General features: G+C 25.9%; 1 protein-coding gene across 2 annotated transcripts in view; it reads right to left on the minus strand.

Moving 5' to 3' along the window:
- The window catches only part of Gbs-70E (Glycogen binding subunit 70E), a 30,151-nt gene continuing 16,631 nt past the window's right edge, over positions 1–13,520 (minus strand). For both annotated transcript variants that reach the window (XM_065504606.1, XM_065504605.1), the window contains exons 3-4: positions 5,101–5,304; positions 1–3,705 (exon numbers count right to left, since the gene is read on the minus strand). In XM_065504606.1, the coding sequence (XP_065360678.1) occupies positions 3,195–3,705; positions 5,101–5,304 (715 nt within the window). In that variant the 3' untranslated portion in view covers positions 1–3,194. The remainder of the gene's footprint in view (positions 3,706–5,100; positions 5,305–13,520) is intronic.

Consider the following 13,520-nt stretch of genomic DNA (forward strand, 5'->3'; position numbering starts at 1 on the left):
TTATTTCGTTTATAAAATATATATTTTTTCATTATTTTTATTTATTTTTTAATGGCAATAATTGTAAAAAAAAGTTAACATAATAGCATTTATGAGTCCTTAAAAAATCATAGGTAGAAAGGACTTTAAAACTTAGTTTAAAAAAATAGTAATTACTAAAAAAATATACTACAGTTAAAATGATTTTTAATAAAAAAAAACTATTGAATATAAAAAATAAACACTTATCTCATATGAGTACATTTTATTTTAAATTTAAGCTACAAATATATAGTTAAATTTTTTTAAACATATTTTTATTTATTTTTTTTTTTAATAATTATTTGCTGCGATTTAATTTTGATTTTATTTACAAAACTAGAATAACAATTTACGCATACATTAAATCATGTTACAAACATTTACAAACATTATTACAGATTTCTTATTAAATTAAATAAATTTTTGTAGAATTAAAAAAAATAAAATCAAATCAAATTTATGTATGTATATAATTTCTTTTTTATATTTTTGTTTCTTGATTTCAATAACAATTTCAGTCTTAAAAGTTCCAAGTATTTTTTTATAACAGTTTTTCTTTTGTATATGGCCACTATTCGAAGAATTTTCAATATTTTTTCCTAATCCCTGATTGGTTTTGAAGCAAATTTTAATTTTTTTCACTGATATTGAAAAAAAGAAACAAATATTTTTTTTGTTGTTTTTTTTAAGAAAAAAATAACACATAAAACTATAAAAAGTGAAAAATAAGAAAACAAAATATAATTTTTTAACAAGGTGTCATTTTAAATTTTCCTTAAATATATTAGTAGTTTTTGAGGGGTTTCTTTAGTATGTTGTATGTATTATATTGTATTATTTAGTTTTTGTTATGTTTTATTTATTAATTATATATGTAGATATTTAGATGATGTGTCAAAAGTAGTTTTATTTAAAAATAATGTTTACAACTGTCACACGTTCATTAAATGCAACCCTGTGACTGTTTTCACTGTTATGTATTAGAAAATGGAAGACAAAATTTCGCCATTTCGAAATTATTCGCCTTTATATGTTTGTTTGTTTGTTTTAATTAGGAAAACATTCGCTATACATATTAAAATTTCATTTACAGAACCTTTAAACTGAATCTAAAATTTGTTTGCTTCTTTTAATATTGTTTGTGGCCGTTTTTTTTCTTTTTTTTTTACCCTGTACGGTAGTTTCTAATTTTAATTTTATAAAAATTTTATTATTGCTTTATAAACCTAACGGACATTCATAAAAATGTAATGCCTATTATTGCATTTGATTCAATAAGAAACACAAAACACTGTGATCAATAATGAAAAAAAAAATTGTGTGAAAGAAAATATTATCAAATTCAAATTTTTCATTCAATTTTTTAATTACTGTTCGCGGTGTATATAGTACGATATTTTATACATATGTATTTGACAAAACCTTGTTTATTTGCGGATGTTATTTAAAGGTTTTGTTTAGATAAATATTGAATAGTTTTTAATTTGAACAATTTTTAAAATTGAATAATTTTTTACAATTCCGTATAGAATTATTTAAAAATTGAATGAATTTTTTTTTAAATCCCTTTGTCTTACGGATTTAGGCATCAATTATTCATTCAATTGAATAGAGTTTTATGAAATTCAATTCACATATGATTTATATTTTACTTTGTTAAATTACAAATACTATTTACGTGAAATTCAGAAGCTCAGAAACTTAGATTTTAATGTTATCATAAGTTTAAAATAAAATTCAGTATTCTAAACCAGAAATCTTCTAGAATTTTATTCAATTAATTTTGAAAATGATAAACATACAAATAATTCAGAATTTTCAAACACAATTATAAAATTTAATTATAAAATCTAAACCATAGAGAAAATATACATAGAGCGGAAACTAGAAAAAACTCAAATATTTTTTTTGTTTTCAATACAAATTCAATTATTTATAAAACACCTTCAAATACTGGCTTTTATTTAATTCTTTATTTGTATTGAAAACAAAAAAATTTTAAATTATTAGGATTTATTAAATAAACCCCTTTATATTCTAAATTATTACAATGTTTAAAATTTCTGAATCATATTTAAGCATTTACAACACTTTCATATGTATTTCCTTATTACAAAATATTTCGAATCAAATTTCTGAACTTCAAAATTTCTTTTAATGGCCTGTTCATCGAACTCTCACGAAAAACGAATGAAAACATTTGTTCGACTGAGAAACCGAATTTTGTATGAATATGTTAATTTTTTCGTTCGAGTCATCTTTCCCAAAGAATTCGAGTTAGTGAAACTCAAATCAGCATTCAAGCTACAGACCGTAAATTTATTTGTTATTAACAGTAGTTTTAACATTTTTAAAGCAAAATTAAAAAAGATTTTGCCAACATTTCACCGCTCCTTTAAATCATTTTAAAATCTTAACAAATAATTAACATAATTTCGGCAACATTGACCTGAAATTAAGCTAAATATTTGTATTTAAAAAAATGGCGATTGAAATCGCTTGGGAGACATGTAATCTGTTTGGCAAACGTTTCGTATTATAAGGGAATATCTTTATCTCTTTCTTACTCTCTCTTTATTCAGTTTATAAAGCTTTTCTCAGAGTTTACATTTGATACTAATACTTTAAAGCCTGATTTTTACCGTTAAACTTTGGCATTTAATAATTTTGATATTGGTTTCCTATAATTTCAGTTGATTAAATATTCCTCTTGTAATTGCCCTTGTAAATATATATTTTTTTAAAAAACAGTTTAAATCCCTTTAGATTTTCTTTAATTTAGGGATTTCAGTAGTATTTCTGAATGTCTTTGTTTAATTTTATTTAATTTTAAATGTTGGCTTTTTTAAACTTGTTATTGTTTTTTGATTAACAGTCCTCTTCTTTACATTCTTGAGCCATTTTTTTTATTTAGGTTATGACTGATTCAAAACCCTTAGACCTTATATAGTTTTGGTTTTTTTATGGAGCCCCAAACAACATCCCCTTAGCAGGCAGTTGCTAAATATACATTATGTACCTATTTTGTATTGTTTGTTTTCTTTATAGCTTTTTTTATGTTAATAAAAGCCCCAAAAAGCTTTAAAGCTTCTTTGAGACTTTATACATAAAATTGATAAATAAATATTATAACCTCAAATGTTGAAAACCTTATTAGGGTTTTGTTCACTATTCTACCAGTAGGGACTGGGCTCATGATGCCAATTGTTTTTGGAATCATTTGTGGTATTGTTAAGGGCTTCTGTTAGGGCAGACCTCATTTGACTTTGACACGAGCTGGAATTTTTCAATGTAGATGACGAATTCTTATCGTAGGGTGATAAGGCATTATAGTAGAAGGGCGATCTTTTGCTGATGGTATAATTTAAGCCCTTATTATTGTCCCAGAATTCTTGGGTATCGGCTCGGAAGCAGATGCAGAATTCCAAGCGTTTGGAAGAGGGTGGTAAGGTGATTTTGAAGGAGAAAGTATCGAATATGACATGGGCACAGGTGGCAGGACCATAAGCTTTATTGTAGGTACAAAATATATCCTGTTGGCTCTTCCAGTCATCCCAGGTAACACGTACAATTACCTCTTTTTGAAAAGAGATGTTTTTAACCTTTACCGTACCAACGACTATGGATTCTTCATCTTTGACAATAACATTTTCCAAGGAAACATAGTCACTCTCGATAGTTTGTCTATAAGGAAAAGAGTTTAAATGAAAAGAATTAGTGAAAGCGAAATAAGGATATTAAATTTTAGTTTAAACTAGGTTTAAACAAGGAATCCCGGGTTTTTATCCCGGGAATTCACGGCACAAATTTCCCGGAAATTTTGACAATTTTTCACTACCCGATTCCCGGGATATTTAGTCGCGAATTAAAAACTGACGAAAATACATAGAAAACAAGTTACAACTCAGTTTTTTTCACCAAAAAACAGTGAAAAGTTTTTTACAGTTTTTTGCTTATATCTTGGCAATAATAGACCAATATTGTTATTATATATTTGGGGTTTTTCGTATGTAAATTTAAAAAGAGAATTCATTATTTATAGAATTTATTTCTTATTGAATCATTCTAATTTCTTTAAATTTCTTCTTCAAATCCATAACAAAATAGCTTCAAAAATTTATTAAATGATTAAATTTTTCTACAATTAAAATCTTGTACAAAAAGGTTTAAGACAATTTTTTCAATTAATTTTGTAAATGATTTGATTTAACTAAAATTTAATCATTCAAAGTTTGAATAAATTCTGTTATTAATTAACTTTAAAATTAATTCAGTTTAAACAAAGGCTTTGGAATGAATCTAAAAAATTAATTAGGAATGGATTTATGGAATAAAAAGCTGACATTTTTTAATTACGGATTAAGATTTTAGTGAATTAAGCTCAAATTTTAATAATTAATTCGAAGCTCTGATATTTAATAATTACAACACTAAGTTTTTATATGAAATTTGGCTATAATATTCCTAATTTACAGTATTATTATATAAAAATTATAGAAAAATTTTTCCGATTCCCGGGAATCAAAAAAGGTCGGGAAATTAAAAACCCTATCTGTAACCCAAAAACTAGCTCTTAATTGTTATTTATTTTAAAACTAAATTCATAATTTAAATTCTACTAGATTTGTAGTATAATTAGAGCTTTGAATTGATTAATTAAATTTGAGCTTACTTCACTAAAATCTAACCTAGCTTGTTATTTGAATATAATTAATTTATTGTTGAAACAATTCATAACAGAATGGTTAAATTTTTGTTAATTCTTTTTTAAATTAAAATACAAAATGAATTGAAAAAATTGTAATATTTGTAATAAATTCGAATTGAAGAAACATTGAATAATTCAGTAAATTTTTATTAAGCTATTTTGTAATGGATCTGAGTTAAAAAAAACACGAATGATTCAATAAAGAATTAATTTTATAACGAATGAATTCTCAAAAAAATGAATTCAATACGTTTGAAGTACTAGTGCTGAATACATTAATATAATGGTTATAATAATATATTTAATTTGAATTTGAAAATTTAATTAAAAATTGTTTCGAAGTGTAGAATATAATATTGTGTAATTCTTACCTAAAAGCTAAATAATCTGAGGCAGGTTGTTTGAAATCGACCGTCCACTGATCGGCAGGATGGGGTGTTACCAAACCCTGGGTGATTTGTTCCAAAAATTTCGTACTCCAATAGGGTGGCACATTTGAGGGCTCCGACATGACACGAATCTGGGTAAGTGATAGACCCTCATCATCGGCAAATATAACTTTCTTGCGGGCACGGCTAAAAGTACAAAAGAATAACAGAAACATTAATTTCAAATTAAACACAGTAATTAACCTTGAATTGAAAAGATAATGTTTTCTAGGTGCATATTGATTGAAAAATCCTAATAAATCCCCCATGAACAAAATAAACCTGGCTTATCAATTCTACTTTATTTAATAAATTTTTATTGTTTTCTAAATTATTATCAAAAAAATGCATATAAATATTTGTAGAGGTTAAAAGAAATATATATTTAATTTTACTCGCATACAATATAAACAATCATACGATATCAAATTTTAAATTTAAACAAATTATATATGTACATATTTATTTGTGTTCATATAGAAGCTCCCCTTGGAACAACAACATATCATCTGGTCTGTTTCTACATAAATATTGATATAAATAATAATGGGAAAAAAATGGTCATTGACATTGTTATTCATTTTATAAAAATATCGAGCATTACCATCTACCAACACCAACATAGCCACCATCATAATTAACATTTCGAAATTGCATAGAATCGTGCTTTTGGGGGGTTCTGGTCGTGCGCCATCTAAATTGTTGTTGTTTTCTTTTTATATTTTGAAGAGGTCTCAAGGTGGTTTTTTGATTCTTCTCAATTCATTTCAATTAATTTAATTTAAGAAAGTTGTTTTTGCTTATTTTCTATATGTTTTTTTCGGGAATTTTGTTTACGGCGTAGTTAGAAAAATATTTTAAATAAAAAACAACAAGAGAAGACATAAGGTGTGAAAGGCGACTATATGTTGAGAGGTTGCACGTGTTTTTTATATATAATTTTAAATGGCTCTAAGTAATGTAAATATAAAAAAAAACTGATTTAAACTTATGTAATTATTTACATCAGGTAAATATTACAATAATTGATCTTGATGAACATAAGTTTATTGCAAAATAGTACCTGGCATGTGTTGACGAAGCACCTAACTAACCAATTATTTTGAGCAATACAATGCCAACATCATCAAATCAAATTTTGAACAATAAAATAATAAATAAAGACTATACAAATTTATTTAGGAATCAAACAGGATTCAAATTTAGTTATAACTGTTACAGAAAATATAACCAAACGGCAACACTGATAAACGTCAACACAGAGTTGTCGTCCACTCTTAAATGTAGACACAATACAGGGTTACAAAAACAAAACAAAACGAAATTTTTATTTATTTAATATTATTTGAAAACTGTTGGAAATATTACAATTTTAATTTTATTTTCAATAATTAAAAAAAAAATTGAATTTCGAATTTAATAATTTTTTTTTATATTATGCAGTCTATGTATTTCTTTGATAATTTTTAATAAATTATATACTCAGAATATGCAATATGTATTGAAAATAATTTTTTTTTAATGATCGTATGATCATAATACCCATTTGTTTGCAAACAAAAATAAACATGTCGGCATACAACGAATGGCAAAAGGGTGGTTGGTTGTTATGTCGATTGTTTGCAATATTTTTATATCAAAAAAAATGTTTTTCTTATTTTCGTGGGTGTAACTGCATACATATTTTAACTAAAAATAAATATATCATATTGAGTGAAAAAACTGATCAGCTGTCAAAATATAAACACAAAAAAGAAAAAAAAAGAAATCATGCCATACAAATTGGTTAGATAGAACAATAACCATATAAATTTCAATTAACTTTATTTAAAAAAAGCAACAATAACAATAATAAAATAATATAAATTTCAATTAATTGTTATTAAGAGTAAAATTTTTAATTAAATAATTTAAATGCAATGAATTAAAAATTCAATATTAAATTTATGTAAATCACAGTAAAACTTACCAAAAACAAAGAAACGAAAATTGAAATTCAACAAGTCATTAAGGGTGTTCACAGTAACATATTTATACATAACTGTCAGAGTCTCAGAAATATTATAAATTAATATTTACTCGCAGGGAATTTTTATTAAAAACACGTATTTTTGTTTATGTATGTAATTTTCTACTAAGAAATTTATATTAAAAACTCAACAATATCAATTATCTAAATAATGTAAATTTCATTTAATTGTTATTACGAGTAAAATACTTAATTTAAAAATTAAAATGCAATAAATTACAAATTCAATATTAAATTTATGTAAATTTAAGAAGCTACCAAAAATAATATTAAAAACCACAAATTGTCATAATTATTTCATGTTAATGAGGTACAAATTTGTATTTAATTCACAGTGGAATGAAAGAAATAAAAACTGAAATTAAACAAGACATTTAGGCAGTTCACATTACCATATTTTAGCATAATTGTCAGGGTATCAAATAGATTATTTATTACACAAAATGAAAATTGAGAAATAGCTTTAAAAGTAAAATGACTTGCAGGAAATTTTTATTAAAAATATGTATTTTACATATAATTATAAAACGTATTATAATTATACATATGATAAATTTGTTGATATTTTTCAAATAATGATATTGAACCTTTTTACAGGTAAAATGCATTTTTTAAATCATATTATTAATAAACAGAATATGCATTATCAAATATTAAATGCTATTTGTCTTCAAATAAACTAAAGTTTTATTTTAATATTTTTTTTAAATAATTTAAAAATAAATCTATCATTATTAAAACAAGTTTTGAAATCATCCTGACTTATTTAAAATTATTTTAAAATATAATAGCTTAATAGTTTTTAAAATTATACCAATCAAAAACTGGTAATGCTTTTATGATTGTTAACTCTATTATTAATGAACCTAAATTAATGGCTTCTGTAGCCACCTAATTTAACAAATTAAACCTTGTACACTATTAAGAGATTTAAGTGGCGTTTAATTTTGTCCATATATATACATATAAAATAAATTGTTTCACAACAAAATGTGATTAATTTTTGTGGCTATATATAGCTGTGGTCAGCTTTTTAGAAGCTAAATGTTTAATTTTATTAATATGTAAATAAATTACGGTTGAGGTATGTAACTTTCTGACCAAAAAAAATAATAGATTGTATGTCATTAACAGATGAACTTTTGTCGTGTGGACATCTCTTATAGATGTTAGGTTCTTGTTCGAACGTTGTCAGAACATTTATTTGCACAGCGATGTCTGATACCAAATTTAATTTTCACACAAAAAGGCCTCTATTTTAAAAAATTACCAAAAAATTACATCGATACGTTTTCCTCACTAAGAGGAACATGAAGAAATTTACCCCCTGTCTATACTTGACAAATATTTATCATAACAATTAATGACGTTTGTTGTCAAGTCAAAGTTGTCTGAGCAAAAGCACTAACAATTTTGTCATAACGAAGCAATAATACTAATAAATGGAGACTATACCTGATAACTTTTATCTTGACAACCATTTTGACGTTTATCATGATACAAATTTATCAGGTATAGACAGGGGGTTATGTTTTTTAGCTATTTGAATTCAATACGAATGAGTTTATGTTGCATTTCGTAACCAATTCACAATATGCTAAGGGACTTTCAAAATAGCACATTCCACATTCCAATAGCACATTCCATCCTGCAAATAGTTGATTTTATCGACCAAAAAGAAAAAAGTTAATGCGAATTAAGTAATATAAAGGTTAGTCGAAATATTTGTCAAAACATCTTTTAATTGCAATATCAAAATCTGTATGTATATTGACCGCGATCAAGTACAAATTTGTATTTAATTCACAGTGGAATTAAATATTTATTGAGCGATATATATTGAACGTTTAGCATGCAGTATTAATGGATCGCAGAATTGCCTAATATTCTGAAATCCAGATTGCGATCCAAATATCACAATATCTATTGAACGTATAGCAGTGCCCTAAAGCCAGAGAATAGATATTTTCTATTTAAGTGTTTAATGCTGTAGTTATTTAATGTTTACTGCTATTGTTTATTATCTGTGCTATTCCCAACAACTGTTTTTTTTGTTAACAACAATTGTTTGTTCTATTTTTAATATAATTGAATTTTTGCATAATATCGAAAACACGTTTTGAGTCACCACTCGTACGAGTATTTCCAGTTTCCCTACTTTATGTTGGGGCGTTTGGTGTTTGTCGTTAATAATTTTAAACATTTAATCATGCTGTTTCTTGTGCATTCTGGAATTTGTCTTTGCGCTAATAATTTACCAAATTCTTTTTATTATTATTTTTACTCAGACCCATAAATTATTAACAAACGTTTTTTTTCGCTGCCAATTAAATGCATTTGTGCAAATTTTTGTCCGTTAAGTTCAGTTGGTTTTAAAATAAAATGCCGGTTCTTTTTGTTTTTTTTTTGTTACATTTCGGGTGGTTTACATGTACTTATTTGTAGACATAAAGTTATTTTTATTGTTAACTTTATTCACATTTACTTCTTGATATTTTGTTTTTTTTGTTTAACAGCTACACGTACCATTTAAATTAAAGCTAAAGTAATATATACAAAAAAATTCAGCGTTTTTTTTAACTTTAGCTTTATATGATTGGTGTTTGTGTGACAATGTTGTGTATACATTATCAATATTGTATGTTTATTGATGATCACGAGGTTGATGCATGTTGCACATTTCACACGCAACAGGTTTTTTTTTCGTTTAGTTTAAATGTTTACAAAACTACTACCGCTACTACTTACATATGTATGTAAGCATTACTGGTTGGTTATTTGGCTGTTGAGTTGGCAATACTTAAAAATACACATATTGAGGTGGCGTTTACATTTGTTGTTGTTTTGTTTGAGTGTTGCTATTTTCTCCTTCATATTTATTTTGATTTGAGCTTTCGTTATTATTGTTGTTTTTGTAGTTGGTTTAATTTAATGTAAGAGTTCCAGTTGAAAAGAAAACAACATTTGAGATCACTGTAAACAGTAAAAGACCATCAACAACAACTTAAGACAAAAAAATCGTATTAATATGTATGAGCTGAATTAAACATTTTGGTACCTTTTAAGGTACATACCTATTTACCATTTAGTGGGATACACTTCTTCCAGGGTTTCTTAATTTGGTTTAGTTACATTTTTAAAATGATATTTCGCGAATTTATGATCACTAACATACTAACATAAAGAATACAACAACAAAATACATTGACTAGCATGTATTTTGTTGTTTCAAGAGTTAGGTTTTTGACAAACGAGTACCATTATGTATTTTTGTAAGTAGTGGCTTTTGTCTTGGACTTCCGGCTGTCAAGTTCCTATCTAGAAATCTTCTCCTTACAGTCATATCGCTAACTAATGTCTAAGGATATTTGGATCATCCTGAGGTTCTGTTTTCCGTTTATAGTCCCAATTTTATATTTTTCTTTGTATCCAATACCATTTAATATATATTTGAATATCTGGATAGGATTATCCCTCTTTTCAAAACTTTAAAGTTTTTTTCGTTATGCAATGTTTTGCGCGACCCACTAAACCAGGAATTATCGAAAAAAATAACTTAATTTAATATAAAATATACAATAAATTCATAATACTTAACTAAATTTCACTTTGCTCTTAATAAATTTATTCAATAATCCATATTTCAATGTTGATCAAAAATGCGTATTATCATACTAGTAAGATACTATGAAACGATGTTATGTATCAATACGCTAAGGAAACTATGTCCCTGTTTGGAGATTCCTGCACTTGAATGACCGCAAAAACAGATCAAGGGTTGTAACTAGGGTTTTTATCCCGGGAAATTTGTAAATTTTTCACTACCTGATTCCCGGGATTTTTATTCGGGAATTTAAAACTGACGAAAATACATAGAAAACATGTTAGAACTCTATTTTTACACCAAAAAACAGTGAAAAAGTTTTTACAGTTTTTTGCTTATATCTCGGCAATAATAGACCGCTTATTATAATTTATTTGGGGTTTTTCGTATGAAAATTTAAATAGTGAATTCATTATTTATAGATTTCTTATTGAATTTCTTTAAATTTCTTCTTCAAATCCTTTGTTATGGATAGCTTCAAAAATTTATTAAATGATTAAATTTTTCTTCAATTCAATTCTAGTACAAAAAGAATTAAGACAATTTTTTCAATTAATTTTGTAAATGATTTGATTTAACAAAAATTTAATCATTCAAAGTTTGAATAAATGCTGTTATTAATTAACTTTAAAATTAATTCAGTTTAAACAAAGGCTTTGGAATGAATCTAAAAAATTAAATATTAAGAATGGATTTATGGAATGAAAGGTGACATTCTATAAATTTTATTAATTAATTCGAAGTTCTGACATTTAATAATTATAATATTTATATGAAATTTGGCTATAATATTCCTAATTTACAGTATCATTATATATTTCGGGAATAAATAAGGATATCCATTGCTTAGTTCGGCGATACCGAATGTTAAATGTGCAGTTGACAATGTGAAGAAGAAGAACATTAGCACGATTAAAATTCATTGGGATCAATCAATAGACAGATGAATGTTAAACTTCCTATTGATGGATCCCAATGAACTTTAATCGTGCTAACTTTCTCCTCTGTGGCAAAATTCAATAACTATTTAAACTTTCAACTGAAAAATCAGCTGAGAACGTTGTTCGAAAAATAACATAACATCGACAAAGAGTTGTCCTCACTAGAAAAATTAATATGAGACAAGAAATTGTTCGCTGAGTGAACAAATTAATGCATTGTCAAGACAGGGGGTGAGGAAATTCTTTAAAATGGGGCTACTTTTGTGTACAAATTACATTTGATGACAGACATCGTAGTGCGAACTAATGTTCTGAATAGGTTGTTCAAAGAAGAACATAACATCGACAAGAGTTGTCCATACGAGACAAATTCATGTGCAGAAAAGAAATTGTTCGCTGAGGGAACAAATTGATGGAGTGTCAAGACTGTGCGGTTGAACTATCGGCGGCATAATGACATGAAATTTTCAATAAAGATATTCTCACAGATCTGATTTGTGGTTTCCCACAAATAATAGAATCTGAAATTAGGAAGCAATTGCATTTTGAAATGGCAACAGAGTTCGTCTTTATTAATACATTGTTTTAACGAAATAGCCCAATCGCTAATAATTCAAATTTTTCGATTTAATTACATTTTCATTTAAGACCCTATCAGTGAATTAGGGCACTAAACTTTCGACTTAACCTACTACATCATTATGACTTGTTAACTTTTTTTTCATACTTTTCTTTGGTGGAGGACTTTGAGAGCAAAACCGGACTTTTGTAATTTACAAACATTTTACGGAAAATGTGAATGTGTGCAAGAGATACCAGATACTGTGACTAACAATGTGCATATAAAATGTGTCTATATATTGTATTTAGGAAGTGTAACGCCTAAGTTAAAGTGTATTATATACAAACCTAAGTAAGTCTGTAAAAAAATGTAAATATGTTGTATTTAAAGCACGTTTTGTAAGCTGCGTTCGTTATACCAAAACGAATGGAAAAAAACGAAATCTTTTTAAGTAAATGTAAATATTTATTAATTAGATTTCTTTTAATTGGCTTTTAAAAATTAATGGAATTTTAGATGTTATAGTGAATATGTAATTTTCAAAAAACCAAAGTCGACAGGGAGGTATAAAAATGTTTTGGTATGTACCTTCATTTAAGTATTATTTTTAATTATTTCCTAATATGTATTTTGAATCAGGTACTTTAATGTTTTTGTAAATATAATTTATTCAGCTGAATTTGTAATACATGTCAGAGAGCTTTAGCTCAGACAATGTTGTGATAAATATATACATATTTGTCAAGTATAGACATGGTTAACATTTTCATAATATGTAGTTGGCAACTCATAGAATGTCTTAAAAGATAACACATATTTTGAAATATGTTCTATTCAAAGAACATAGATGAAACCCAGATTAAGTTGGCAACAAGTAAATGCTCTCTCTCTCTCTCTTATCACACTCATTAAAATTTAGCACTTTTGTGATATATCACAAATATCGTTATTTTTATAAATATGTTTAAAATTTATATTTATTATTAATACGCACCGATAATTTAATAAATTAGTGACACTATTTTCGCTGAAATACATACATATTTTTCTTTTCATATTGTCACACAAATTTCTAAATTTCGCCATAAAAATATCCATATTATACATTTTATTATCATGATATTTTTATATTGACAATGATATTTTTTATGAAAAAAAAAATAAAAAATTAAATTCGGTGGGCGTTCAAATAAGGCTACCATGGATCAACAAAAGAAAATAAGTGAA

Source organism: Calliphora vicina, chromosome 3 (assembly GCF_958450345.1).
Source record: "Calliphora vicina chromosome 3, idCalVici1.1, whole genome shotgun sequence".
Classification (NCBI taxonomy): domain Eukaryota; kingdom Metazoa; phylum Arthropoda; class Insecta; order Diptera; family Calliphoridae; genus Calliphora; species Calliphora vicina.